The sequence below is a fragment of the Leucopleurus acutus genome (assembly GCF_964270905.1).
Source record: "Leucopleurus acutus genome assembly, chromosome: 1".
Classification (NCBI taxonomy): Eukaryota; Metazoa; Chordata; class Mammalia; order Artiodactyla; family Delphinidae; genus Leucopleurus; species Leucopleurus acutus.
The window spans coordinates 201,430,020-201,456,913 of NC_139142.1; the positions used below are offsets into that span (position 1 = coordinate 201,430,020).

At 46.9% G+C, this 26,894-nt stretch overlaps 1 protein-coding gene across 1 annotated transcript in view; it reads right to left on the reverse strand.

The window, feature by feature from the left end:
• Positions 1-18,896: 18,896 nt before the first annotated feature.
• The window catches only part of SVIL (supervillin), a gene marked incomplete at its 5' end in the record, with an annotated part of 102,053 nt that continues 94,055 nt past the window's right edge, over positions 18,897-26,894 (reverse strand). Inside the window, 5 exons of the mRNA XM_082832648.1 lie at positions 18,897-19,221; positions 19,317-19,472; positions 21,276-21,400; positions 22,667-22,810; positions 24,308-24,463. Of these exons, the coding sequence (XP_082688774.1) occupies positions 19,135-19,221; positions 19,317-19,472; positions 21,276-21,400; positions 22,667-22,810; positions 24,308-24,463 (668 nt within the window). The 3' untranslated portion in view covers positions 18,897-19,134. The remainder of the gene's footprint in view (positions 19,222-19,316; positions 19,473-21,275; positions 21,401-22,666; positions 22,811-24,307; positions 24,464-26,894) is intronic.

Below are 26,894 nucleotides of genomic sequence, written 5' to 3' on the forward strand. Positions count from 1 at the left end.
GGCGGTCACAGACTGAGGCTCTGCTTTTCCTCTAATTGAAGTCGAGGGGATTGACAGTGTTGGGTTCATTTCTGCTGCACGGTGGAGCGACTCAGTTACACACATTCTTTTTCATCTTCTTTTGCATGATGGTTCATTGCCGGATGTTGAACGTAGTTCCCTGTGCCCTACAGTGGGACCTTGTTGTTTATCCATCCTATGTGTACTAGTTTGCATCTGCTGATCCCACACTCTCTCTCCCCCACCCCGCCTCCCCCTTGGCAACCACAAGGCTGTTCTCTGTGTCTGTGAGTCTGTTTCTGTTTTGTGGATAAGTTCATTTGCGTCATATTTTAGGTTCCACGTGTAAGTGATATCATATGGCATTTGTCTTTCTCTTTCTGACTCACTTCACTTAGTATGATAATCTCTAGGTCCATCCATGTTGCTGCAAATGGCATGATTTCATTTCTTTTTTATGGCTGAGTAATATTCCATTGTATATATGTGCCACATCTTCTTCATCCATTCATCTGTCAATGGGCATTTAGGTTGCTTCCATGTCCTGGCTATTTTAAATAGAGCTGCAATGACCATTGTGGTACATGACTCTTTTTGAATTATGGTTTTCTCAGGGTATATGCCCAGGAGTGGGATTGCTGCGTTGTATGGTAGCTCTATTTTTAGTTTTTTGAGGAACCTCCATACTGTTCTCCATAGTGGCTGTATCGACTTACATTCCCACCACCAGTACAGGAGTGTTCCCTTTTCTCCACACCCTCTCCAGCAGTTATTGTTTGTAGACTTGTTAGTGAGGGCCATGCTGACCGTGTGAGGTAGGCTGTGCTCTCGACGTGGGCTGCAGGACCAGAGGTTGTGTCGCCGCCCAGGGGGACAACACCAGATGCCCGTGGGGCTGGGGGGAGCTCTTGAATTCAGGTGGGAGATGGAGGGCTCGAACAGTGAAGGTGGATGTGAGAATTGGGAGCAGAAGGACACTTGAGAGCCTTTGGAGATGGAGCTGACGCGCCTGGATGACGGGGTGAGAAGGAGTGGCTCTTGACTGCCCGGGTCCCTAATTCCTCTCTTTCCTGCCCGCCTCCGCCCCCGCCGTCAATCCTGTTGGCTCCACCTCTACCACACATCCTGGGGGTGTCAGTTCCCCCAGCTCCCCAGCCACCACCCTGGCCAGAGCCCCGTATGGCTTGTCTTCACTGCATTCACTTCCAGCGGACCTCTCGGCTTCCCCAGCGTCTGTGCCCACGTCCCTCCCTGTGACCAGAGTCACGGGGAATCCTGTGATTTGTTGTCTGAACCAGGACACTTTTAAAATTGGAAGGAGGCACGATGATGAATTACACCAGGCAAAAGACACAAAGCAGGACTGTCCTGGGCAAACCTGGACCTACGGACTTTCTAGCCAGAGGGGTCCTTTGCAGATGTGAGTCCCATCACGTCACCTCTCTGCCTGCCGGCCTCAGCTCTGCATGTCGTCACCCCAGACGTCCGCCCAGTCTCTGTCCTCCCTCCTCTCTGCCTCTCCCTGTGCTCTGGCCACGTAGGCCCTTCCGTTCCAAGAACTCACCGCTGCCGGTCCCGATGCCGGAGCGCCCTCCGCTGGGCCTTCATGAGGCTGGTTCCTCCCCACTCGTCACGTCTCTCCCGCAGACAGCCCTCCCGTGACCTTGCGGTAACTCATGCCCATCGCCCCAGTCAATTCTCCCGCACTTCATCACCACCCGAAAGTAAGTTATTTACTGACTTTTGTTGCCGAACCAACAGGTAAAGAGTTTGGAAGTTCTCACTCCCATCCTTAACGATAAGAAGAAGCTGGCCAAACCGAAAATTAACACCTTTTCTTTGACCCATTAGAGCAGCGGCCCCCAGCCTTTTTGGCACCAGGGACCGGTTTCGTGGAAGACAGTTTTTCCGCGGACAGGGTGGGAGGGGGTGGCTTAGGCAGTCATGGGAGCGGCGGACGGAGCTGCGCTGCCCACTCGCCGCTCACCTCCTGCTGTGCGGCCCGGCTCCTAAAAGGCCGTGGACTGCTACCGTCCACGGCCCGGAGGTTGGAGACCCCTGCATTAGAGAACTGAGGTTTCTGGGAAAACCACAGCCCTGAAATCTGCAGAGAATGCAGAGAGGCACGGCTGAGAGGTGGTTACCCAAAGCCAACGCTGCTGGACCCGTGAACTGGTAGGGACACGTCAGCGGCCGTTTCAGTGACTTGCTGGAGGCTGAGTATGCGCTTGTGTGAGAGCACCCAATTCCTGGGGAGTGCGGCCTTCAGGGGACGCCCCCCCCCCCTTCTTTGAGCTTTATCTCCAGAAACTCCACCAGGTTGTCCTGGCGAAGGTCTAAGGCTATGGCTGAAGTGAAGGAAGAGTGGCCCTTGTGAGATATCCCAGAGTGCCCTCTGTGGCTTCAACATAGCTAGCCTTGTCCCGGGTCTGGGAAGAGCATCCCTCCCCAGGCCTTCCTGCCTCACTACACAAAAAGAAACACTTGTGAAGGTCCAGACAAGAGGCACACCCCCCCTACAGGGCTGAGATTTAGTTAGAAGTGATGACGCTTCTCTCCTCCCCTCCACTTCTCCACGCCAACAGGGCTCCCCGTAACAGCAATGGGTTGCAGCTGAAAGGGTTACAAGACACACTCCCTCCAAGAAGGAGGATGTAGAGAAGCCCAAGATCAAGAGTGGAGACAAAAACCAGACATGGGGACCCCAGGGGGATCTAAAGTCTGTGGCGCTTATAGCTGCAAAAAACATTAAACAAAGCCAACTCCTAGCCAGATTATCATAAATCCTTACAGAAGAGGCCTGTTTGCCTCAGTTTCTATTACCCAGTGCAGCACGTCCAGCTTTTGACAAAAATAATCATAAGTTCCACCCAAAACCAAAGAAAAACAGTCTGAAGAGACAAAAGATGCATCAGAAAAGCAGACTCAGATGTAACACAGATGGTAAAAATGATCATTCAGGGAATTTAGCTGTGATTAATTTGTTCAGGGCTCTAATGGAAAAAGTAGACCACATGCAAGTACAGATGGGAATGTAAGCAGAGAGATAAGGAAGACGCGAAAGGAAATGCTAGGAAGAAAAAAAACAGGAATGAGGAGTGCCTTTGATGGATTCATCAATACACTCAACACAGCTGAGGAAAGAAGCAATGAGCTTGAAGATAGACCAATGGAAACTTCCCAAACTTAAATACAGCAACAAAGAAGTTTTTAAAAACATCCAAGGATGGAGACAATTATAAAAGGTGTGACACGCACCTGATGGGAATACCAGATGGAGAACTGAGTAGAACAATATTTGAAGTAATAATGGCAGAGAACTTTCTGAAATTAATGACACAGCAGACCGCAGGGCCAGGAAGCTCGGTACAATCACGCTAGCTCCTTTGTGTCTGCCGCATACTGCCTGCCCCGGCCCTACCGGGACCCCACGATCGTGTAGCCTCTCTGAGAGCATCCGTCTTCTTCATTTCTGTAGCTCTGGAGTCCGGACAGGGCCTGACGCACGGTAGATGCTCAGTAAAGGTTTGTTGACTGAATGAAGGAGTCAGGCGGGTTTTGAGACTGGGTGCCTCCAGAGCCTGGGCGTGTGCCCTGTGATCTCCTTGGTTCCTGGTGGTCACTGTGCCACTCCTGGCACCCTGGCTTCCTACCTAGGTGACAACAGAGGCCTCGGGACCCGTCTGCTGATTCTAGCTCTGTTTCCCTCCAATCCACGGTCCACGCTTCAGCTAGGGTGGTCTCGATCAACAAACATATCAGTCCTTTCATTTTTCTCATTACAGATCCTTCCGCAGCTCTTTATTGCATTCATGATAAAAAACAAACCAACAAAAAAACCAAAAACCCAATTCCTGGGCATGCGCACAAGACAGCTCATTATTTTACCTGCTGTCCTGGCCAGTGTCGCTGCATGCCCCAGTCCCAGTGTCACCGACCAGGGTTCGTGGCTTCCTTAATCAGTTGAAATTGATAAGAGGCCAGACAAGAAATGCAGGCAAGGGTTTACTGGGGCCCCTGCCGCAGCAGGGGGAGTGAGAACAAGTAACAGGTTCCCTCGCTCGCTCCCCAAGTGGGGAGTCTGGTGCATACCGGGCCCTGCTGCTTCAAAGGCACTGGGAAGGCCTCTGCAATGGCTTCCGCTCTGAGCTGGTTTGGTGCCTTTCATTTCAAAGCGCCCATGCCTCCCACACGACCTCATTTCTCCTCACAGAGTCCGTGCCAGGGCAGAAAGGGACAGGCATGTGACAGAGGGGACGTGAGGAAACGGACCAGAGGAGAAGAGATGCTGCGGCCTGCCAGGCCCCGGAGGAGCTTGGGCAGGGAAGCTGCGGCCAGATGCCTCCCCCCACCACCACCCCATGCTACTGCTGGGCCCCCTGGGCTGAGGAGGAAGGGGACAGGCAGGGAGGAAGCCGGGCGCTAATTCGAAAATGCTCCCTCGTAGTCCTGACAGGTACAAAATCTATGCAAGCCTGTGTTTAAGATGAATTTCCTGATCATGCCTTTTTCTCTGGTTATTCAGCAAGTTGAATAGATGATTATGACTCATTCCCCCCAAGCGTGGCTGATTAAATATTTGGTAAATAGAATTTAGCGCTTTTCACCCACAGAGAGCTTTCCTGACATTAACTAATTGCTTCTAAGAAAGGTGTCACCTTCCTTCTATGGACAGCAAACCTGGCTAAGGGGAGACACAGGAGCCAGCAAAGAAAATGTGTACAGGGGACAGATGCTGAGAGCAAGACGATCCGTGGCCCACGGGACCCCCCGATTTGGGGCAGTTTCATTTAACTGTGAAATGTCTTGCCGCAGGGCTGGCCTCACGAGGTGGATTTGCTTCTGGGAAGGTTCCCTGCGCGCGGGCAGCAGGGGATGGAGAGGAGGCAGCAGCGGGATGGGAGCCCCTCCCCTCGGGTCACCGGATTCAAGTTCTCTTGTGCTGGAAACAAATTAACCGGCAGAGATGGGGTTGCTCGGGGTCAGATAGGGCCCTGCAGGGGAGGTCTTAGCCCAAGCCCGACCCCGACCCCGACCCCCGTGCCCAAGAGCGGGCGCTGCTTTAGGGACGGTGACTCGGGGCGAGGCGGGGTGGGGGAGTGGGGGCGGGGCGGCCCGGCTCCTCCGCGTCCGCTGCGAGCGACAGCGCCACCTGCTGGCCCCACCGCTCTTCGCTCCGCGCTGCGGGCCCTGGGCCAGATGTCCTTCTTCTGTCATTTCCCTACTTCCTCCCCAGGCCAGTCCAGGCTCTGAGTTCTGGCTTTTCAGCCGGAAGAATGCAATTGACACGTTATTTCAAAATTAATATAAATTAATTGGCCATTGGACCATTCGGATATAAACAGCAAACATCTCCCCCTAAGACATCACCCCTGCGTTAAATTCAGTGTTAAAGAAGAAACTTCAGGCTTGACTGGCCCTCGGGAATGAGGTCTCACCTATCCCAGGGAGCGCTGAAGCCCTTCCACCCTGGGGGGCGCTGGGGGAAGCGCTCTGTCTGGGCGTGGGTTTCTGCATAGCGAGCGCTGTTTTCTCCCTTAAGCTGCGCGCCTGCTTGGGGCTGCCGGAGGGGGGGGGTGCGATAGAGATGGCGGGCTTTGGCGCAGTTACAGGTCTGCTGTGCGAAGACCCCCCCCCCCCCCCCGCGAGGCCTGGCTCCGCCACCCCTCCCGCCCAGGGTCTCTATTACCTCCTCCAAGTGCACAGAGATGAGAAGCCTCTTTTGTTCTCCGAGTTCTGAATTACTCCCCAGGCTGACAGGTCCTTTCTCCTAGAAGGCAAGGCGATTCAGCTTCTCCTTCCCCCGCTGCTGCCACGCGGGAAGCACTCGCCGGCACCCTGTCTGTTACTTCCTACAACCTTATGTGGGGTGGGTACTGCCATCGGCAACCCCATCCTGTGGGTGGGAATAAAGCTGGGGCACAGAGAGGGTGAGGAATTTGCTCAAGGTCAACAGCTGTAAGGGGCAGGACAGGGACGGGCACCGGAGAGCCCGGGGCCTGTGCTCCTTGCCTTGGATGACTCCCCCCGCCCCCCCCCCACACCCGGGGACTGTGTTTCCAGCACCCACAGCCCCGCCGGGTATCTTAGCCTCCGACATGGAAGGCAATGGGTTTGGGGGATGGGTGGGTGAATTGGGTACATTTTCTCTTTATTTTTTTGAAGTATGGTTGATTTACCGTGTTGTGCTAATTTCTTCTGTACAGCGAAGTGACTCCGTTGTACATATGTATATATATACATTCTTTTTTATATTCTTTTCCATTACTGTTTATCCCAGAAGACTGGGTATAGTTCCCTGTGCTCTACAGTAGGACCTTGTTGATCCATCCTATATATAATAGTGGGCATCTGCTCATCCCAAACTCCTACTCCATCCCTTTCTGTACCACCCTCCCGCCCCCCCCCCACCCCCAGCAACCACAAGTCTGATCTCTCTGTCTGTGAGTCCATTTCTGTTTCATAGATAAGTTCATTTGTGTCATATTTTCGGTTCCACATATAAGTGATATTATATTTGTCTTTCTCTGACTTCACTTAGTATGATAACCTCTAGATCCATCCATGTTGCTGCAAATGGCATTATTTCGTTCTTTTTCACGGTTGAGTAATATTCCATTGTATATATGTACCACATCTTCTTTATCCATTCATCTGTTGATGGACATTTAGGTTGTGTCCATGTCTTGGCTATTGTGGATAGCATTGCTATGAACATTAGGGGTGCATGTATATTTTTGCATTATAGTTTTGTCCAGATATATGCCCAGGAGTGGGATTGCTGGATCATATTGGCAGCTGTATTTTCAGTTTTCTGAAGAAACTTCATACTGTTTCCCATGGTGGCTGCACCAACTTACATTCCCACCAACAGCGTGGGAGGGTTCCATTTTCTCCACACCCTCTCCAGCATTTGTTATTTGTAGAGTTGTTAATGATGGCCATTCTGACCAGTGTGAGCTGGTACCCCATTGTGGTTTTGATTTGCATTTCTCTAATAATTAGCCATGTTGAGCAGCTTTACATGTGCCTTTTGGCCATCTGTATGTCTTCTTTGGAGAAATGTCTTTTTAGATTTTCTGCCCATTTTTCGATTGGGTTGTTTTTTTTTTATTGTTGAGTTGTATAAGCTGTTTGTATATTTTGGAAATTAAGCCCTTGTCAGTCACATCATTTGCAAATATTTTCTCCCATTCCAAAGGTTGTCTTTTCGTTTTGTTCATGGTTTCCTTTGCTGTGCAAAAGCTTCTAAGTTTGATTAGGTCCCATTTGTTTATTTTTCTTTTTGTTTCTATTGTCTTGGGAAACTGACATAAGAAAACACTGATATGATTTATGTCAGAGAATGTTTTGCCTATGTTCTCTCCTAGGAGTTTTATGGTGCCATGTCTTATATATGTCTTTAATCCATTTTGAGTATATTTTTGTGCATGGTGTGAGGGTGTGTTCTAAACTTCACTGACATACATGCAGCTGTCCAACTTTCCCAGCACCACTTGCTAAAGAGACTGTCTTTTCCCCATTTTATATTCTTGCCTCCTTTGTTGAAGATTGACCGTAGGTGTGTGTTTATTTCTGGGCTCTCTGTTCTGTTCCGTTGATCCGTATATTCTGTTTTTGTACCAATACCACACTGTTTTGATTACTGTAGCTTTGTAGTATTGTCTGAATTCTGGGAGAGTTATGCCTCCTGCTTTGTTTTCCCCCCTCAGGATTGCTGTGGCATTTCTGGGTCTTTTATGGTTCCATATAAATTTTTGGATTATTTGTTCTAGTTCTGTGAAAAATGTCATGGGTAATTTGATAGGGATTGTGTTAAATCTGTAGATTGCTTTGAGTAGTATTGCCATTTTAACAATATTAATTCTTCCAGTTCAAGAGCATGGGGTATCTTTCTTCCATTTCTTTGAATCATCTTCAATTTCCTTTACTACTGCAATTTTATAGGTGCAGTTTTATAGTTCTCAGCATATAAGCCTTTCATCTCCTTGGTCAGGTTTATTCCCATGTATGTTTTTTGGGGGGGTGCAATTTTAAGAGGTATTATTTTTTTTTACATTCCGTTTCTGATATTTCATTTTTGGTGTAAAGAAATGCAACTGATAACTGTATGTTAATCTTGTATCCTGCTACCTTGCGAAATTCGTTTATCAGTTCTAGTAGTGTTCGTGGGGCGTTCTCAGGGTTTTCTATATATAGTATCATATTATCTGTATATAGTGACAGTTTTACCTCTTCCCTTCCAATTGGAATAACTTTTCTTTTTCTTGTCTGATTGCTGTGGGTAGGACTTCCAATACTGTGTTGAATAGAAGAGGTGATTGTGGGCATCCTTGTCTTGTTCCAGACTTTAGCGGGAAGGCTTTCAGCTTTTCACCGTTGAGTATTATATTGGCTGTGGGTTTGTCATAAATAGCTTTTATTATATTGAGATATGTTCCCTCTATATCCCCTTTGGTAAGAGTTTTTTCTTTTATCATGAATGAATGTTGAATGCTTTTTCTGCATCTGTTGAGGTGATCATGTGGTTCTTGTCTTTTTTGTTTATGTGGTGTATTACATTGATTGATTTGCATATGCTGAACCATCCTTGTGAACTAGGGATGAATTCCACTTTGTCCTGGTGTGTGATCTTTTTTATGTGTTGTTGGATTCAGTTTGCTAATATTTTGTTGAGAATTTTTGTGTCTATATTCATCAAAGATATTGGCCTGTCATTTTTCTTTTTATTTTTGGTGGTATCTTTGTCTAGTTTTGGTATCAGGGTGATGGTGGGTTCATAGAATGTCTTTGGGAGTGTTCCATGTAGGGAGTTTTTTTTTTTTTTTTTTTTAATTACAGATTCTCTCTCACTTCTGGTGATTGGTCTGTTCAAATTATCTGTTTCTTCTTGATTCAATTTTGGTGGGCTGTATGTTTTTAGAAACTTGTCCATTTCTTCTAGGTTGTTGTATTTGTTGGCATATAATTGTTCATAGTATTCCCTCGTGAATTTTTGTATTTCTGCAGTATCAGTTGTTATCTCTCCATTTTCATTTCTTATTCTGTTTATTTGGGTTCTCTCTCTTTTCTTCTTGGTGAGCCTGGCCAGAGGTTTGTCAGTCTTGTTTACCCTTTAAAGAACCAGCTCTTGGTTTTATTGCTTTTTTTTCCTATTGTTTTTAATCTCTATTATATTTTTTCCTCTCTGATCCTTATTATTTACTTCCTTCTGCTGACTTTAGGTTTTGCTTTTTCTTCTTTTTCTAATTATTTAAGTGGTAGGGTAGGTTGTTTATTTGAGATTTTTCTTGTTTTTTGAGGAAGGCTTGTATCATTATGAACTTCCCTCTAAGAACTACTTTTGCTGCATCCCATAGATTTTGTATAGTTGTAGTTTCATTGTCATTTGTCTCAAGGTATTTTTAAATTTCCTCTTTGATTTCCTCTTTGATCCATTGGTGTTTTAGTAGCTTGTTGTTTAGTCTCCATGTAATCATTTTTTTCTCATTTCTTTTTCTGTGATTAATTTCTAGTTTCATGTCGTTGTTGTCAGAAAACATGCTTGAGATAACTTCTATAGTCTTAAAATTTGTTGAGGCTTGTTTCGTGCCCTAGTATGTGGTCAATCCTGGAGAATGTTCCATGTGCGCTTGAAAAGAATGTATATTCTGGTTTTTTTGGATGTAATGTCCTGAAAATATCAATTAAGTCTAACTGTTCTGTTGTATCATTTAGGATCTCTGTTGCCTTATTGATTCTCTGTCTGGAAGATCTGTGCACTGATGTGAGCGGGGTGTTAAAGTCTCCTACTATTATTGTATTTCTATCAATTTCTCCCTTTATGTCTGTTCGCATTTGTTGTATTTGGGTGCTCCTATATTAGAGGTATATATGTTGACAAGTGTAAAATCCTCTTCTTGTATTGATGCATTTATCATTATATAGTGTTCTTCTTTATCTTTCTTTATGGCCTTTGTTTTAAAGTCTATTTTGTCTGATATGAGTATTGCTACCTCTGCTTTCTTGTCATTTTTGTTTGCATGAAATACCTTTTTCCATTCCTTCACTTTCAATACATATGTGTCCATTGCCCTAAAGTATGTCTCTTGTAGGCAGCATATCGTAGGTTCCAGTCTTTTTTTTTTAATCCAGTCTGCCATTCTGTGTCTTTTGATTGGAGCATTTAGTCCATTGACATTTAAGGTAATTATTGATAGATATGTATTTATTGCCATTTTAAACCTTGTTTTCCCACTGATTTTAGACTTCTTCCTTGTCTCTTTTTCTTTTTCCTATTGTGGTTTGATGATTTTTTTTATTATACTTATGTTCTTTTATTTTTGGTTTTGTGAATCTATTTTGTTTTTAATTTGTGGTTACCCTGTTTTTCAAGTATGTTAATCCCTTCCTATTATCTACTTGCCTTAGACTGGCAGTCATATAAGCTCAAACACTTTCTAGGAAAAAAAAATTACATTTTCTTCCCCTTCTTCCCCTCACTTTATGATTTTGACGCGTCCTCTTTTACACCTTCGTGTTTGTCCTTCTGCTGTTCATTGTGGTTATCGTCACTTTCATAGAAATTTTTTGATTTGATTTTTGTTTTTTTAGTCTGTGTACTGGCTCATTTAAGTGATTTTATTTCCAATTGTGATTTCCTCTTCGGTATAGATTGTTACTTGTTTTCTGTTTAGAAAAGACCTTTCAATATTTCCTTTAGGACAGGTTTAGTATTGCTGTATTCTTTTAGTTTTTGCTTGTCTGAGAAACTCTTTAACTCTCCTCCTATTCTAAATGATAATCTTGCTGCGAAGAGTATCCTAAGTTGCAGAATTTTCCCTTTCAGGACTTTGAATATACCTAGCCGCTCCCTTCTGGCCTGCAGCGTTTCTGTAGAGAAACCAGCTGACAGCCTTACGGGGGTTCCCTTGTCATTAACTCTTTGTTTTTCTCTTGCTGCCTTTAGAATCCTCTCTTTATCTTTAACTTTTGCCATTTTTATTATAATATGTCTTGCTGTAGGTCTGTTTTGGTTTATTTTGTTTGGGACCCTCCGTGCTTCCTGTACCTGGATGTCTGTTTTCTTCTTTAGGTTTGGGAAGTTTTCTGCCATAATTTCTTCAAATACATTTTCGATCCCCCTTTTCTCTTTCTTCTCCTTTTGGAATCCCTATTACATGTAGATTGGCACACTTTATATTATCCCATAGGTCTCATATTGCTTTCATTTTTTTTTTTTTTATTTGGCTTTCTGTTGGCTATCCTGATTGGGTGAGTTCCATTGTTCTATCTTCCAGGTCATTAATTCTTTCTTCTGCATTATTAATTCTGCTATTCATTGCCTTTAGCTTAGCTTTCATCTCTGCAAATGCGTTTTCTAATTTTTCTTGCTTACTCATTATATCTTCTAGTTCCTTTTTACAGTAATCTGCATTTCTGTCGATAGCCTTTCTTAATTCCTTCACTATTTTCATTATCTCCTTTTTGAAATTGGTGTTTATTAAACTGAAGAGGTCTGTTTCAGTGTTTGTTATTTCGGGGGAATTCTCTTGGTCTTTTCACTGGTGTAGTGGTTCCCCTGCTTCTTCATTTCACTCGTATTTCTCTTGCTCTGTGAGTTTAGGAGAAGCAATTATCTACTGTGGTCTTGGAGGGCTGTTTATATTCGGGAGTGACCCTGTGTAGCTTGTGTGGCTTTAATATACTTGGCGTAAAGGCTGTTTTTGTTTTTTTTTTTTTTTTTGCGGTACGCAGGCCTCTCACTGTTGTGGCCTCTCCCGTTGCGGAGCACAGGCTCCGGACGTGCAGGCCCAGCGGCCATGGCTCACGGGCCCAGCCGCTCCCGGCATGTGGGATCTTCCTGGACCGGGGCACGAACCCGCGTCGCCTGCATCGGCAGGCGGACTCCCAACCACTGCGCCCCCCCGGGCAGCCCAGGGCTGTTTTCAGTATTGATGCCCGTCGCCTACTTCCTCAGCATGTACTGATCACTATCCCCTTGACTGGGGGTGTGCAGACGTGGTGGCCGGTGCCCAGTCCTGGGGTTCTGGGTGGCTGTGGAGGCCCAGGCCTGCCCCCGGAGCATGCGATGGGAGTGGAGGCGGCTCTCGACCACTCCTGGAACCCGTGCAGGCAGCGTCCTGCCCTCTGCGAGTGCGTGCACAGGGAAAAAGGCTACAATCCAGGTCCCACCCCTTCCTTAGTGCACCCCCCAGACAGTCGCGCTTGCCCTCTATGGCGGCCCATGCTTCCTCTGCCTACACCCTCAGTTGCGGTTGCACCAGATGCCAGCCTGCCCGGGCTGCTTCTGCACAGCCAACCCAAGTCCTCTCTCTGGGTCTGACCTCCGAAGCCCGAGTCCCAGCCCCCAGCCCCCACCTGCACCGGCGGACTCGCGCCTCAGGCTGGGGAGTGCAGCGCGGCAGCGCTGTCTGTGCAGTTCTCCCTCTGCTCTGGCTGCCGCAGACCGCCCGCCGCGCTCTCCTCTGAGGCTCTGACGCTCCCCTGTGTCCTGGCTGCTCTCCCCGTCTCCTCTTCTATAGCTTCCTCCCCCCGGGCACAGGTCCAGTCCCGATTCCTTTCTTCCTTTCTTTTTTTTTCCTACTCCGGTGCGTGGAGGTTTTCTCGCCCTTGCAGCAGTCCGAGGTCTTCCGCCAGCGTTCAGCGGGGGTTCTGTGCGACTCGTCCCACGTGTCGATGCGGCGCTGACGTATCTGTGGGGGAAGGTGAGCTCCGCGTCCTGCAGCAACTCCACCTTCATCGCTCCCCCTGCACTGACTTCTTACAAGTAAAGGAGGAAGTAAAGTAGGGCTTTTTCTTTGGGTCAAATACTGTACCAATATATTCAATTTCCGATTATTTCAGTTTTCAATTTGACACTCCATTGTTCGCATTTGAATCATGACCTTGACGTGTTGTTGTCCCCTGACCCTTACTAGTCTCTCACTACACTGCTGACCTGCTTTGCACAGAGGCCTGTTTTGAGGCTTCTGGCCCTGACTCTGGATCTCAGATCAAGAACGGACTTTGAAAACCAATCCCCAAACCCTCCCTCTGGGCCCTGGCTGGATGCCGCCCACCCTCTGAGGAGCACTGAGTGCTGACCTGGGCCTTCACACTGTGCCCCACGTGGCCGCAGAACCTCACACACAGCCGGGTCAACATCCAGAGACCAGCGTCTGGGCGCTACTGCTGATGGGAGATGAACACGCCAAAGAGCAAATGCAAGTTTTCCCTTGGAAAACCCCCAAACGTGAGCACGCATCTCTATGTTAGTTGATGTAAAGAAGAATCTGGAAGACTGTAAATCAAACCACCGAAGTACTTGTATATGGGAAGTGGTGATGAAGACACTGTCTTTGGCCAGGCTGGAGTCAGGCTACTCTGAGCCTGGCCTCGGGCATGGCCTCCAGGACAGGCCCACATGCAGCAAGATCCTCACCCTTGATGTCTGATCACCCTCGGTATCTGAACGGGTGTCTCCACCATCCCCCGAGGCGGCGTCTGGTCACCCTGACCTGCACTCAGCAAGAGTCGTCTTAGGTTGATATGGCCAGATCCCCCCCTTACCCTGACGCTTCCTCCTAGTGGCCATCCACTGATGCCCACACCCCACCTCTGCTTCTTCACTATAAATCCCCACTCTTCCTTCTGTATCTGGAGTTGAGCCCAGTCTCTCTCCCCTTCAGCAGTGGCCCCTACACCTGTCATGATTGTTGTGAGTAACGTCTGCCGTACTGTCTTCTTTGGGGGGGCGGAGGGGGGGCACAGCTCACAGCTCGTGGGATCTTAGTTCCCCAACCAGAGACTGAACCCAGGCCTCCTGCAGTGGAAGCGCTGAGTCCTAACCACCAGACCACCAGGGAAGTTCCTGCCTTACTGTCTTGACCAGTGTCATGAGTGATTGTTTCTTTAACAGCAAGAATAGCTGTGATTTTCCATCCCTAAATTATATATCCTTACAGTGCTGACGTTTTCCACATAGATCAGTGTTCCTATTTTTCTGAAGCAGCACCCTCGTGGCATGACATCATATGCGGTAAAACACACCTACGCGAGTGCACGGCTCAGTACCTTCTAGTGCTTCTGCAGAGTTGTGCCACCATGACCAGAATCCAGCTCTAGACTGTTTCCGTCAGCTCCCCCTGCCCCCCAGAAAAGTTCCCTGGGGCTCATCCCCAGTCCCCTTCACTCCCATCTCCATCTCGAGCCGCCACTCATCTGTCTGAATGGGTTTGCCTTTTCAGGAAATTCCATATAAATGGAATTGAACAATACGTGGCCTTTTGTGTCCGTCTTCTTTCATTGAATGACGTTTCTTCCCCCCCATTTACTTATTTAAATGTTATGGAGTGTGGTCGATTTACAATGTTGTGTTAGTTTCAGGTGGACAGCAAAGCGATTCAGTTATACATATATTCATTCCTTTCCAGATTCTTTTCCCATATAGGTTATCACAGAATACTGAGTAGAGTTCCCTGTGCTACGCAGTAGGTCCTTGTTGATTATCTATCCTATATATAGTAGTGGCGTGTGTATGTTAATCCCAAGCTCCTGATTTATCCTATCCCTTCCCCCCATTTTTCCCTTTGGTAACCCTAAGTTTGTTTTCAATATCTCTAAGTCTGTTTCTGTTTTGTAAATAAGTTCATTTGTATCATTTTTTAAAAAATTAGATTCCACATATGAGTGATATCATATATTTGTCTTTCTATGACTTACTTCATTTAGTATGATAATCTCTAGGTCCATCCAGGTTGCTGCAAATGGCATTACTTTGTTCTTTTTTATGGCTGAGTAGTATTCCATTGTATATATGTACCACATCTTCTTTATTCATTCCTCTGTCGATGGACATTTAGGTTGCTTCCATGTCTTGGCTATTGTAAATAGTGCTGCTATGAACGTAGGGGTGCAGGCATCTTTTCAAATTATGATTTTCTCCAGATACCTGCCCAGGAGTGGGATTATGGGATCATATGGTAGGTCTATTTTTAGTTTTTTAAGGAACCTCCGTACTGTTCTCCATAGTGACTTTATCAGTTTACATTCCCACCAGCAGTGCAAGAGGGTTCCCTTTTCTCCACAGCCTCTCCAGCATTTGTTTGTAGACTTTTTGATGATGGCCATTCTGACTGGTCTGAGGTGATACTTCAGTGTAGTTTTGATTTGCATTTCTCTGATAATTAGTGATGTTGAGCATCTTTTCATGTGCTTTTTGGCCATCTGTATGTCTTCTTTGGAGAAATGTCTATTTAGATCTCCTGCTCATTTTCTGACTTGGTTGTTTATTTTTTTGACATAGAGCTGTATGAGCTATCTGTGTATCTTGGAGATTAATCCCCTGTTGGTCGCTTCGTTTGCAACTATTTTCTCGTATTGAGTTGTCTTTTTGTTTTGTTAATTTATGCTGTACAGCAAAATGATTCAGTTATACATATATTTTTTCATTTTCTTTTCCATGATGGTTTATCTCAGGATATTGAGTATAGTTCCCTGTGCTATACAGTTGGACCTTGTTTATCCATCCTGTATATAATAGTTTGCGTCTGCTAATCCCCAGCTCCCAGTCCTTGAATGACGATGTTTCTGAGTCCATGCATGTTGCCGTGTGGATCAGTGCTTTGTTCACTTTGCTGTTGGATAGTATTTCATTGTGTGGATGTACCACGTTTTGTTCATCTGTTTCTCAGCCAACGGACAGGTGGGCTGTTTACAGGTTTGGGTTATTATCAGTGATGCTGCCGTGAACATTTGTGTACTACAAGTCTCTGTGTAGATGGTGTTACTTTTTTTTTTTTTTTTGTGGTACACGGGCCTCTCACTGTTGTGGCCCCTCCTGTTGCAGAGCACAGGTTCCGGACACGCAGGCTCAGCGGCCATGGCTCACGGGCCCAGCCGCTCCGCGGCATGTGGGATCCTCCCAGACCAGGGCACGAACCCGTGTCCCCTGCATCGGCAGGCGGACTCGCAACCACTGCGCCACCAGGGAAGCCCAGACAGTGTTACTTGTATAATCAGAAGGCAAGAAAAGCAAAAGCGAAGGGCCAGAATGGGTTCTCAGGCTGTTTCTGGAGTGCGTCTCCTTCTACCAGAATGGGAGCTCTGCCACAAGTGGGGCTGAAGTTTTAAAATAAGGAGAGAATGAAGTGGGCTCCTGCGCAGTCTTCGACCCTGACCCTGACCCGGGCACAGCCGAGAAGGACACACTGGGGCAATGGCTCCTGTCCTCTGGAACCTGCTTGTATTTCTGCGGGAATTTTTATTAAAAACAGTTGGTGTTTTCTTCATTTGCTGCTTTTGAACTCAAGGACTTTTAAAGGGGGGAACGGATATCTGGGTGGAGACAAGATGTCACGTGTGTCCTGAGGCTCTGGAGAGGGAGCGGGAGAGGCCGCAACAGTGAGAGGCCCGCGTACCGCCAAAAAAAAAAAAAAAAAATTCCCCAGATGGTTTGCCTTGGAGTGGCACTGGAGAAGGGGTGCAGCCCGGGTGGTTGAGTTGTTGAGATTTAGCATGTCATGTGTTCAGGTGGGGTCCTTTCCCAGGATGCAAAGGTCATGTCCTGCTACGAAGGGAAAAGGATCACAGAGCCACATACGAGAGGATCTAGTCCTGCAGGCCAGAGAGAGAGCTGGGAACAGCTCAAGAAAAGAGGCGAGAAGTAATTATGAAATGCAAGACAGGGTTCCCTGTTTACAGAGAAGAGGCGAGAGGCAGACAGAGCACAGCGCTGGGGGACAGTGTTTAGTACCAGTGGATGTACGCGGTTTTAAAGCATTTGGGACAGTTTGGGGTAATGGGTATTGCCGATGACTCTGTGTTATTCATCACACCTACAGCAGGCTGTCCTCTGGAAGTTCTCATCACAGCCCTGGTTACTTTCTGTGCGTCTAAGGATCCAGGTGATTTCCTTTGGACGGTCACGACGCAGGCAGCCCTGCCTCTCTGACACTCACTGGTTGTCCTCCTGGCTCTGTGCGCCCCCCTCTGCTCCTCTTTGCCTACTACCCATGGGACACACAGTCTGAACCCCTCTCTCTACTTTTCCTTCTACATTTTTTCTTTGGAAGGTTCCACTTGCTTGGGTCGAACCTGTCATTTCTAGGTGCGTGACTGTGTTCCTTAACGTCAACTCTCTTGCTTTCCTAAGTCCACTGCCATGACGGTAACATTGGTTGCAGTGGGGATCTAGCCCTCGTCGCCAAGAATCAATCCTGGGAGGTGGGCAGTTATAGGATTGATTTCTTTTCCTTAAAAAGAGATCGAGGTGGGATAGTTCCATGCCTGCCCAACGTCACACAGTCATCAAGTGGTAGGGCCAGAGCAGGTAGAGACCCCTGACCCGGCACAGTCCTGGGGCACGGAGGGGGTGGCGCTCGTGAGTCAGCGACGGAGTTTAAGGAAATTCTGTGATCGACGTGTGAACTAAGACCAAGGCGGGTGGTGGTAACTCACAGTGGGCTCTGTGGTCTTTGTTCAAAACCAGGGATTTGGGGTCTGACTGACTGACTGAAGTACAGTTGATTTACAGTGTTGTGTTAGTTTCAGGTGTACAGCAAAGTGAGTCAGTTATATATATTCTTTTTCTTTTTATTGGGGTGTAGTTGCTTTACAATGTTGTGTTAGTTTCTTTTTCAAATTTTTTTCCCTTGGACCTAGGAGTTTAAGAACATAAGAGCTGGTGAGGAGTTTTTTTTTTTTTTTTTTTTGCGGTACGCGAGCCTCTCACTGTTGTGGCCTCTCCCGTTGCGGAGCACAGGCTCCGGACGCGCAGGCTCAGTGGCCATGGCTCACGGGCCCAGCCGCTCCGCGGCATGTGGGATCCTCCCGGACCGGGGCACGAACCCGCGTCCCCTGCATCGGCAGGCGGACTCTCAACCACTGCGCCACCAGGGAAGCCCTGGTGAGGAGTTTTTAATGCTTTCTAAATGCCTTATGTCTGCAATGTTTTTAAAAAGGCACTGAGCTCTTGAATTTGAGATGCAGCTACAGTTGAGGGTAAAGGGCTTCTGTTGAATGATGACTGACTTGCAAAAATACGTTCTTCGGCATAGGACTTACAGCTTACTTTACGGGCCGAATATCTGTCTATTTAGCCTCATAGCCTCGTATTACATCTTGCCCTGAGCTCAATTAAAAGTTACGGCAGTTAATACTGAATTGCGGCATATTGGTGCTAGGTTAACATTTACAAAAAAATATTTTTCAGAAAGGAACTCAGTGTGAACTAAGCAATTCATAGTGGTGTTTATTCTGAAGCTTTTATTTTGGAGTCTTCCATCGCCGAATGACACATTTAATTTTTACAACAGGTATTAGAAATTGAGATTCTTTTTAAAATTTCTACCATTTCAGCGTAAAATTGTAGATGATGTTCCAAACCATCGTCAAAAAATGCAGAGCAAACTTTTCTGTATATAAACTGTACATAATACAAGGCACTATACATTCGGGGGCGATATTAAGGTAGAAAGGTGGATTTGCACAGATTCTTAAGAGCCTGTGCCTGGAAGTATAAATTCTTTGTTCATCTTAGCACCGGAAGCAGCACTCAGAACGAGTCCGACTTAACGCTGAAGGAGGCGCCTCTGAACGTGGGTGAAGGTATGCGTTGGTGGCAGAACTAATTCAACAGAAGCAACTACCTTTTAATATTATTTTGACACCAAAAAAAAAACCCTTAAAAGTGAATGAATACATATTGCTTTGTTAAATACATATTTGATTTATACGGTGTTTATATAAATATATATATATTTAGAATCCACAAACTATCAAAATAACAATTTATAAAGGGAACCGCTTAAAAAGTAATAATAATAACAGGCAGCGCTTAGCAGGACCAGGAGGGCAGTGCCGTGGCCTTCGCTGAGGACCCCCTGCGTGAGCGCGCGTGGAGATGCGGATGCCTTATAAACATCGTCTGCTCAATCGTGGAAGGTGTGTTTCCAGAGAGTTTTCTGGAACATTTACAAAATACACAACTCCCAAACAAGCAGGAGAGCTGATCGCTTCAGGTTTCGAAAACGCAGATGTAAAAATATTTTTTAAAGGACTAGCCATACCCCGCTTCCAAAAACAAAACACATCCATTTTCCTGGTCCAACAGTATTGAAAGTGACAACAGAGGTTCCTCCAGCATCTCATGACTCAGAACAGACCTTTGGCTTTCTTCAGGTTCACCTGCTTCCAGGCAGGCAGTGCGTTGTATTCGTCTCGGGTCATGTCTAGTGCAAACTGGAAGGAGGGAAAGAAACGCCCTGAGTGAAAGGACCCTCCGAGAAGCCACGCATGCTGTGTTCAAATGCTGTCCCACCTGAAGAAGCGCTTACCTCGAAATCCTCGTCGGTGAGGTAAATCTCCAGCTTCAGAGGGTCCACTCCCTCGGGCAGGGGCCTGGCTAGGAGGTCGGCCAGCGGGTAGATGGTTTTGCACAGCTTGGCTAAGACATCCTCTACCAGGGTGATCTGATTTGAAACTTCCGTGTCCTGGAGAAGAGGAGGGGGCAGAGAGGGGGACCTCCGTGTCCCACATCTGAACACGTTTCATCATGTGCCTGAAAATATGCCCCCCTGGCCCATCTGCACCGCAGCCTGGAGACCCCGCTCAGGGAGATGAGGCTCTGAGATGCCATCTCACCCTGCACGGCATTTCAGATACATCAGGAAAAAGTTTAGGGACTGTCACACGAGTGAATTATCCAGAAGATGATTAAATGTGAAGCTGAAACGCTGGAAGCATGCAAATAATGGAACTTGTTTACAAATATTTAAAAACAGTTAACCTTAAAAGGAATTACCCCCCTCCACCCCCTCAGACCCCATCTCTTCATCCTCAATAGAAAAAGGAGGTAAGAAAATGCATCTAGAATAAGCTGGGGCTGAACTGAGGTCTTTTTTGCTTTTAAACCACTGTGTGCATTTCATCTGAACAGGTTATTCCGGGTGAACGATCTTCCTCTGTTAAACCTGGGACCCCCCCCCCAGTGGGCTGCCTCCTTTGGGTGGAGGTGTGTGTGGGGAATGATGTGAATTCAGCTGTACACAGACCAGGGATCAGGGGTGAGTGGCGGAGGGAACGTGTCAGAGATCGGGGCGAGCTTCTCCGAGTGTCCATGCCTTGGCTAGTTCGCCGGCGAAATGGGATAAGAAGCAGCTGGATCTTAGTGGGCTGTTGTGAAGATTAAAGGCAAAGCTAAGCGCAGTGTTTGGAGCAGTGCCTAGCACAGAGCGGCCCTTAGTGAATCCTCATCACGACTTGCCCGACGGCAGACTGGCCGATGGCCTGCAGGCTGTGCAGGACTCCCCAGAGCCCCCCGGCCAGCCCCCGGGGGTCTGCAGGGCACACGGGACAATGGCAGTGATTCATGTAACTGAACTTGGACCGCAGCAGCGGGGCTCGTAACCCCTAGAGCTCTGAGGCGTCCTGGGTCACACGTTCATCATGGATAGAGCCACCTTGCCATGCCTGTCGGCTCCCAGGCGGCCTGCGCCCCCATCTGTGAAGGTCAAGTCCACGGGGCTCCAGGGAGTGAGCTTAGGGTCACCAGCAGAGATGAAGCAGGCCCTCTCCGCGGTCGAGAAGCGGCACACATTTGCTGTTTGTTTAAACTTATCCAGACCTCCTATCAAATACCCCTCCACGTCATCTCTGCCAGGGAAGTGGCCCTCCTCCTACACAGTGAGAAAGCCTGAACGGAACAAACCTGTCTCCCACGACACCAAAAACGCCCTTGGGATTGCTACTGCAAGCAGCGTTCAGAGCTCATACACTGAGAAATTCTACATAGCGGCAGTAAGCGTCCTCTTTTCGGTGCAGTTGGAAAGGGTTCCGCTCTGGCTCATAATGAGCCGTGAACCCCTCAGGACGGGCTCACAGCACCTCCACTCCCTGACGCAGCCGAGCAGGGACTTCCCCACGGGCTTCTTCGCGTCCCCTCTGACCCAAGGTTAGGGTCTGAGACCCGGGGCGCTTTTGCGGTGCCTTATGTGGACTTGGAGAAGCAGCGGATCTTTAGCTAACAGGAGGAAGGGACCGCTGCTCCAAATGAATTAAATTCACCTTTGCGTTCAAGTGTTTGAACTAAGCCGTGTGCAGATTACCAAAATACTTCCACTGACTTCTCCTCAGGCCCTTCCTCTTCCTGAGCTGATTCTGCGGAGACTGGTGAACGTGTTGTGACCAAGGAAACGTGTTCCCACGTGAAATGCAATTGGCTGCTCCTCCCAGGTGAGGTCCTCCCACAGTCCGAAAGGCAGGGGGCCCCCTGGACAGGGAAGGGGCATGCTCACCATTTCTGTGATTTCTGCAATGTCTTCTCTGTGCTCCCAGCTGGGAAACATGTTGGTGAAGGTCAGGGGCTCCAGACCGGCATGGATGAGGTAAGACTTGGGGGGCGGCTTCTTGAGGTTTTTCCCTGCGGTCACACAGAAGGCAGATGTCACAGACCCAGCGTGGCCCCGATGGCCCTGGCTTTTCCCCTGTAATTTTTGCCCTGTTTGCATCTCTTGACTTAAGGGTTACAATGGATGTTATGAGTTTGTAGTCCCTCCCCGCCATGATGTTTACAAAAAATGTTAATTTCATGCATGTGACTGTGCATGAAATTGCATGGGATCGACCTGACTTTGAACTTCCGGAAGCCAACAGAACACTTCTGGGTCCCTGGATGGGAGAAGAGCAAGCCCCTCTCTGTGGCGTCTGGGTGGGACGGTCCCTCCTGGACTCACCTGCGAAGTATTCCTCGGATTGCCTAACCCAGCCTTGAGTTCAGTGTGAATTACCAGCTAATGGCAGCATTTTAGAAGCTACTTTAGCTTAAACATTTGGTGGGAAGTTTATTCAGTTATTTTTTATGAAAGGGCTTTCCAAGAGAAAATCAGTAATACGAATCAATGAAATCTTAAAAATTCAGGTAAGAAATTAATCACTGGCATCTTCGTTTTACATAAAAGACCAGACGTTTCAGGTGGATGGTATAGTAGAAAAGCCATGAATTGACTACAGATCTTTCTTTTTAGGTAAAACACACTAAACAGAGTAACAGATGACAGAAAGGTTGCCATTGGCCTTCCAGCCCGCTTGGGGGTGCTCTCTACTCTCCGACGGGGGTGACACTGCGTGTGGACAGTGCGCGGATGGGGCCTGGTGTCCCACAGCATGACTGACCCTGAGTGCAGAAGGGTTTTAACCAGGCCAGGCATCCCACAACTCAGCCGTTAACCTCGAGGGTGACAGGTTATTCGGCCTCATAATATAAAAGAGAAAAACGATATTCACTAGTTTGTTGAAGGGGGGGGGCATATAGGGGGAGTGGGTTAAAAGGTACAAACTATTAGGTATAAAATCTGCCACCAGGGTATATTGTACAACACGGGGAGTATAGGCCAATATTCTATAATAACTATAAATGGGGTACAGCCTTTAAACATTGTGAATCACTATATTGTATACCTGTAACATACAATATTCCACATCAACTCTACTTCAATTTAAAAAAGAGAGAAAAATGAAATCTCATTCACGGTGGCAGCTGAGAATGTACTAATCTCAAAAGTAACAAGCCTCAAAAGAGTTCAAGGGAAAGCAGTCGGCTTCAGGGCTGTCTGCCGGCTTTGTCCAGGCTGCTGGCACCCGAGGAAAGGGAAGGGTGTATCCGGGCCCCCCGCCGCCGCGGCCTCACCTCGGCAGTACTGCAGCACCGTCTCCATGGCGCTCTTCCGGTCCGAGGCCCAGCGGATGCGGGCGGAGCCGGTGATCTTGTTCTCCACGGGCCACCAGCCCTGCCAGAGGTACACCTCGTGGTGATTGTCAACAAGGAAAAGTGCTGCGAGGGCGGAGCAGAGCAGACGTCTCGTCAGGGGCTCTGCCCCACACCGAACCGACGCCTCCCTCCCTGCCGCCTCGGTCAGTGCGAGAATCCGCTTGGCAGGTAAACTCGGGGCCACAGGGAGGGAGCCCCTGATGTCTTGGCCCTTTGCACGGTGAAGCAGGAGATGCCTCGAGGCAGAGAGATGGCGTGGATGAGGGGGGCTCTTTCCTCCCTCTCCCCCCATTCCTTCCCCCTTTGCCCCTCCTGCAGCCGCCCTCTGGGTCCTGGCCGGTTGCGAAGAGTGGGACAGATGACATCACGCTGGCCCTCGGGCCCCACGTAGGACTGCTTGGCAGGCCATCTAAGTCCATGGTTCTTTCAGGGAGGAATGGGCTTTGGAAATCAAGTGTTGCTCCCTTTTCCCTTCAGCAGACCCTCAGCCTGACTCTTCCACGTGGTCAAGGGCTCTCACACCCGCCAGCCCCGCTCGCCTGAGTCCTTTCCTAGCCTGCATCTCAGAGTTCTGTGATAATCACATGCCTGAAAAGCCCAGCAGACGCTGCCCCACCTGAGCCGCAGGACGGAGAGGTGGGTAGCAGCCCCTTTCCAGACACTGGCTGATAGTTCCCCAGTATGACCCTGTGACCGCGTGCACCGTCGAGGTTTTAAGGTGGTGACCGGGGCTGCCAGGGTCCGGGAAGTTCCTGGTGCCGCTCCAGGCTCTTGTAATATGAGAGCAGAGATGCCGTGAGGCCAGGGCGGCCGACCTCAGCCTCAACCGTCTCTACCGCCTGGTCTCTGGTGACTGTGACTGTCCCACGACAAGAGCGCACAGCTTCTGCCTCGAGGTGGCAGTCACGTGGATACAGCCCTGACCTTGGAATCAGAAGACACGGGCCTTGGCCCTGCTGTGCAGCATGGCAGACACTGCTCTTTGGCTCACTCCACAGATACTCCCAACCCCCTGCTCCTTGGACTCTTGCAAGGTTCCCTTGCAGCTGGGGGGTGGCCATGGGACAGAGCTCTGGCCAGGGGGATGTAAACGGAAGTCTGCTGGGGGCTTCTGGGAAAGCTTTTGCTTTATCTGGTAAGAGAGAGACATGGCCATCATTATTGCCCTTTTCTCTACTCTTCCTTCTGTTTTGAACAGAAACATGATGGCTGGAGCAGGGGCAGCCACATGGAGACCATGAAGCAGCAAGCTGGAGGGAAGGCTGAGAGAACAGCAGAGACTCATGCCTGGCACAGCTGCACTCAACCTACTCTTAACTGACGAATTTGGGTGAGTTGAGTAACTGAGGGTCAGTTTTTTACACTATAATATGTGATTGATGTCAACTTCCTTTGCGGGGGAGGTGTGAGGATTAAATGAGATAATATAAAGATTAAGTGAGATAATATTAAGTGTACTTGGCAAATTAAAAACTGCTTACTAGATGCAGAAGTAAAAAGCCTTTTGGAAGGCGTGCCTTCTGCTGGCTCAGCACGACTACCCCCTTCTGTGGGCCATACCTGGTTGCGGGGCGCTGTACAGGTCTTCCTGCAGGAAGGGCATAGAATTGACCACAGAGGGGTCTCGGGCTGGATACATGAACTCGGTGGCTGAGAAGTCGCCAGAGGAGCTACTGAGGATGAACAGGCGGGGTGTGAAGTTAAAATTTCCAGGATCTTTGAAAGAAAAGAAAGAGAACAAAAGCTGAAGACAAAATATGCACCAAAGTAAATTCCAGGTGGATTGGAGAATTAACGTTTGTTAGACGTGAAATGATCAAAGCATTGTAAGGTGTAAAAAGAGGTGAGGTTTATCTGAGCTTGGAGGTGGGGAAGGCCTTTTTAATCATAATTACGAAAGAAGTATAATTCAAGGAGAAGAGATTTATGCATTAACAACATAAAAATGAAAAATTACATTATACAAAAAGCACCCCCAACCAAAGAAAACTAAAAGGCAAGTGACAAAATGGGAAATATGGAAACCTGTTAATATCCTTAGTAGTCTATAAAGGAAGATAATAATGAAACAATACATATCTAAAAAATGTGAAGGCACAAAGAAAACATTCACCTAAACGGAAGTACAAATGGCTAAAAAATACATATAGAAAGCATTTAACATTCTAATTTAAAACATTAAGTTATAACAGTGTTTAGACAGTAATTTCTACCATCAATCTTGGCAAACAGGAAAAAGTAATAAACTGTAGGATTGTGCTGTGAAACGTACACGTCTGTAAATTGCTGGTGAGAGTGGAATTTGGTGCCAGTGTTCTGGGGACGTTTGCTGATCTGTAACTGTAAGGCTTTTATACTAACTTCAGCAAAGGAGATCCATGTCTAGGAATTTACCTTAACTAGAAATGAATGCAGATGATTCTTTTGAAAATTATTTGTAACTAACTTTATTATCGTTAGCGGAAAACTGGAAAGAACTCTGCTCTCCAACTATAGGACACAGGCTAAGTAGAGAGTCGCAGATATACTCATGAAATACCCTGCAGCCATTAAAAGTCTAAATATTAAAATAGGATTTGGGAAATTGTTCATAATAAATTAAGGGGAAAAAGCAGGTTGCAAAACAGTGTGTATAAAGAATGCTATCCAAATTTTATTTTAAAAAATAAGTATTTATTGCATAAAGAAATGTTAATTCTGGTTCACATCTTTTGAAAGATGTCATTATAAGGATCTTATTTTCTTTCTTAATTTCTTTGTACTTTCAAACATTTCCCATCATCAATATGCAGTACAGTTAACCCCTGAACAACACAGGTGTGAACTGCACACACAGGTCCACTTAATACATGGAGATTTTTCAACAAACATATTGGAAAAATTTTTTGGAGATTTGTGACACTGAAAAAAACCTGCAGACAGACCGAATAGCCTAGAAATATTGAAAAAAGTAAGAAAATGTAGGTATGTCATGAATGCATCAAATATATGTAGATACTAGCCTGTCCTTACATAGGCATGAGGTGATAGTTGAAATAAAACGTGTTAGTTTTCTTACTGTTTTATAGCTTCGCTTTCAGAGAATTACGTTACCGTACAGCATGCCTCTCTCTAATTGGGGAAGCTGTGTATCAGCCTATCATCACGGGTGAGTGATTTTTATAAAAATGTAACAATGTTTCCAATACTTTATTATGAATAGGACTGTAACACACTGTATGCCATAAAAATTTTATAACTGTTCATTAGTGTATAGGCTGGGCTGCTGTGAAGCAATTGTATCAATGACACTAGCTGACTGTAAAGTAATCATATTGCTGCTTCTTCGTTATACCTGTATATAGTAATTTTTCACGTTATCTTTTCTTTTTTTTTGTTTAACATCTTTATTGGAGTATAATTGCTTTACAATGGTGTGTTAGTTTCTGCTTTATAACGAAGTGAATCAGTTATACATATACATAGAGGGAAGAGATATGGGAACATATGTATATCTTTTCACTTTTGATGTCTAGTGTTAGTAATACATATAACATCTATAGTGTTTTGTATCATCTAAGAGAATATTGATGTAGGTACTGACAAATGATTCATTTCGTAAACAGATGATGTAAATTTACGGTATCGATAAATACGATACAGTAAATGTAATTTCTCTTCCTTATGATTGTCTTAATAACATCTTCTTTTCTCCAGCGTACTTTATGGTAAGAATTACAGTATTTAATACATATAACCTACAAACTGTGTGTTAACTCTTTATGTTCTCGGTAAGGTTCTTGGTCAGCAGTGGGCTGTGAGTAGAGAAGTTTGGTGGGAGTTACAAGTTACATGTGGATTTTCGACTGTGTGTGTGTGTGTGTGTGTGTGTGTGCATGCGAGGTTGGCCCTTAACCCCCATGTTGTTCAAGGGTCAACTGTACTTTAAAAACCTAGGTAAAAGTTTGTAAAAGCTGAGAGGCAGTACGGCGGTGTGGTCATGAGGACATCCCACTGTTATCCAACCTGGGCAAGCTGGTTAACCACCCCAGGCCTCAGTTTCCCCGTCGGGGACCAGGGCAGCTCGTTGGGTTGTGAGCACTGGGTGAGGGAACGTCCAGCAGGTGTTTAGACAGGGCCTGGCTCGCCTTTTTCTGACGTTATTCTG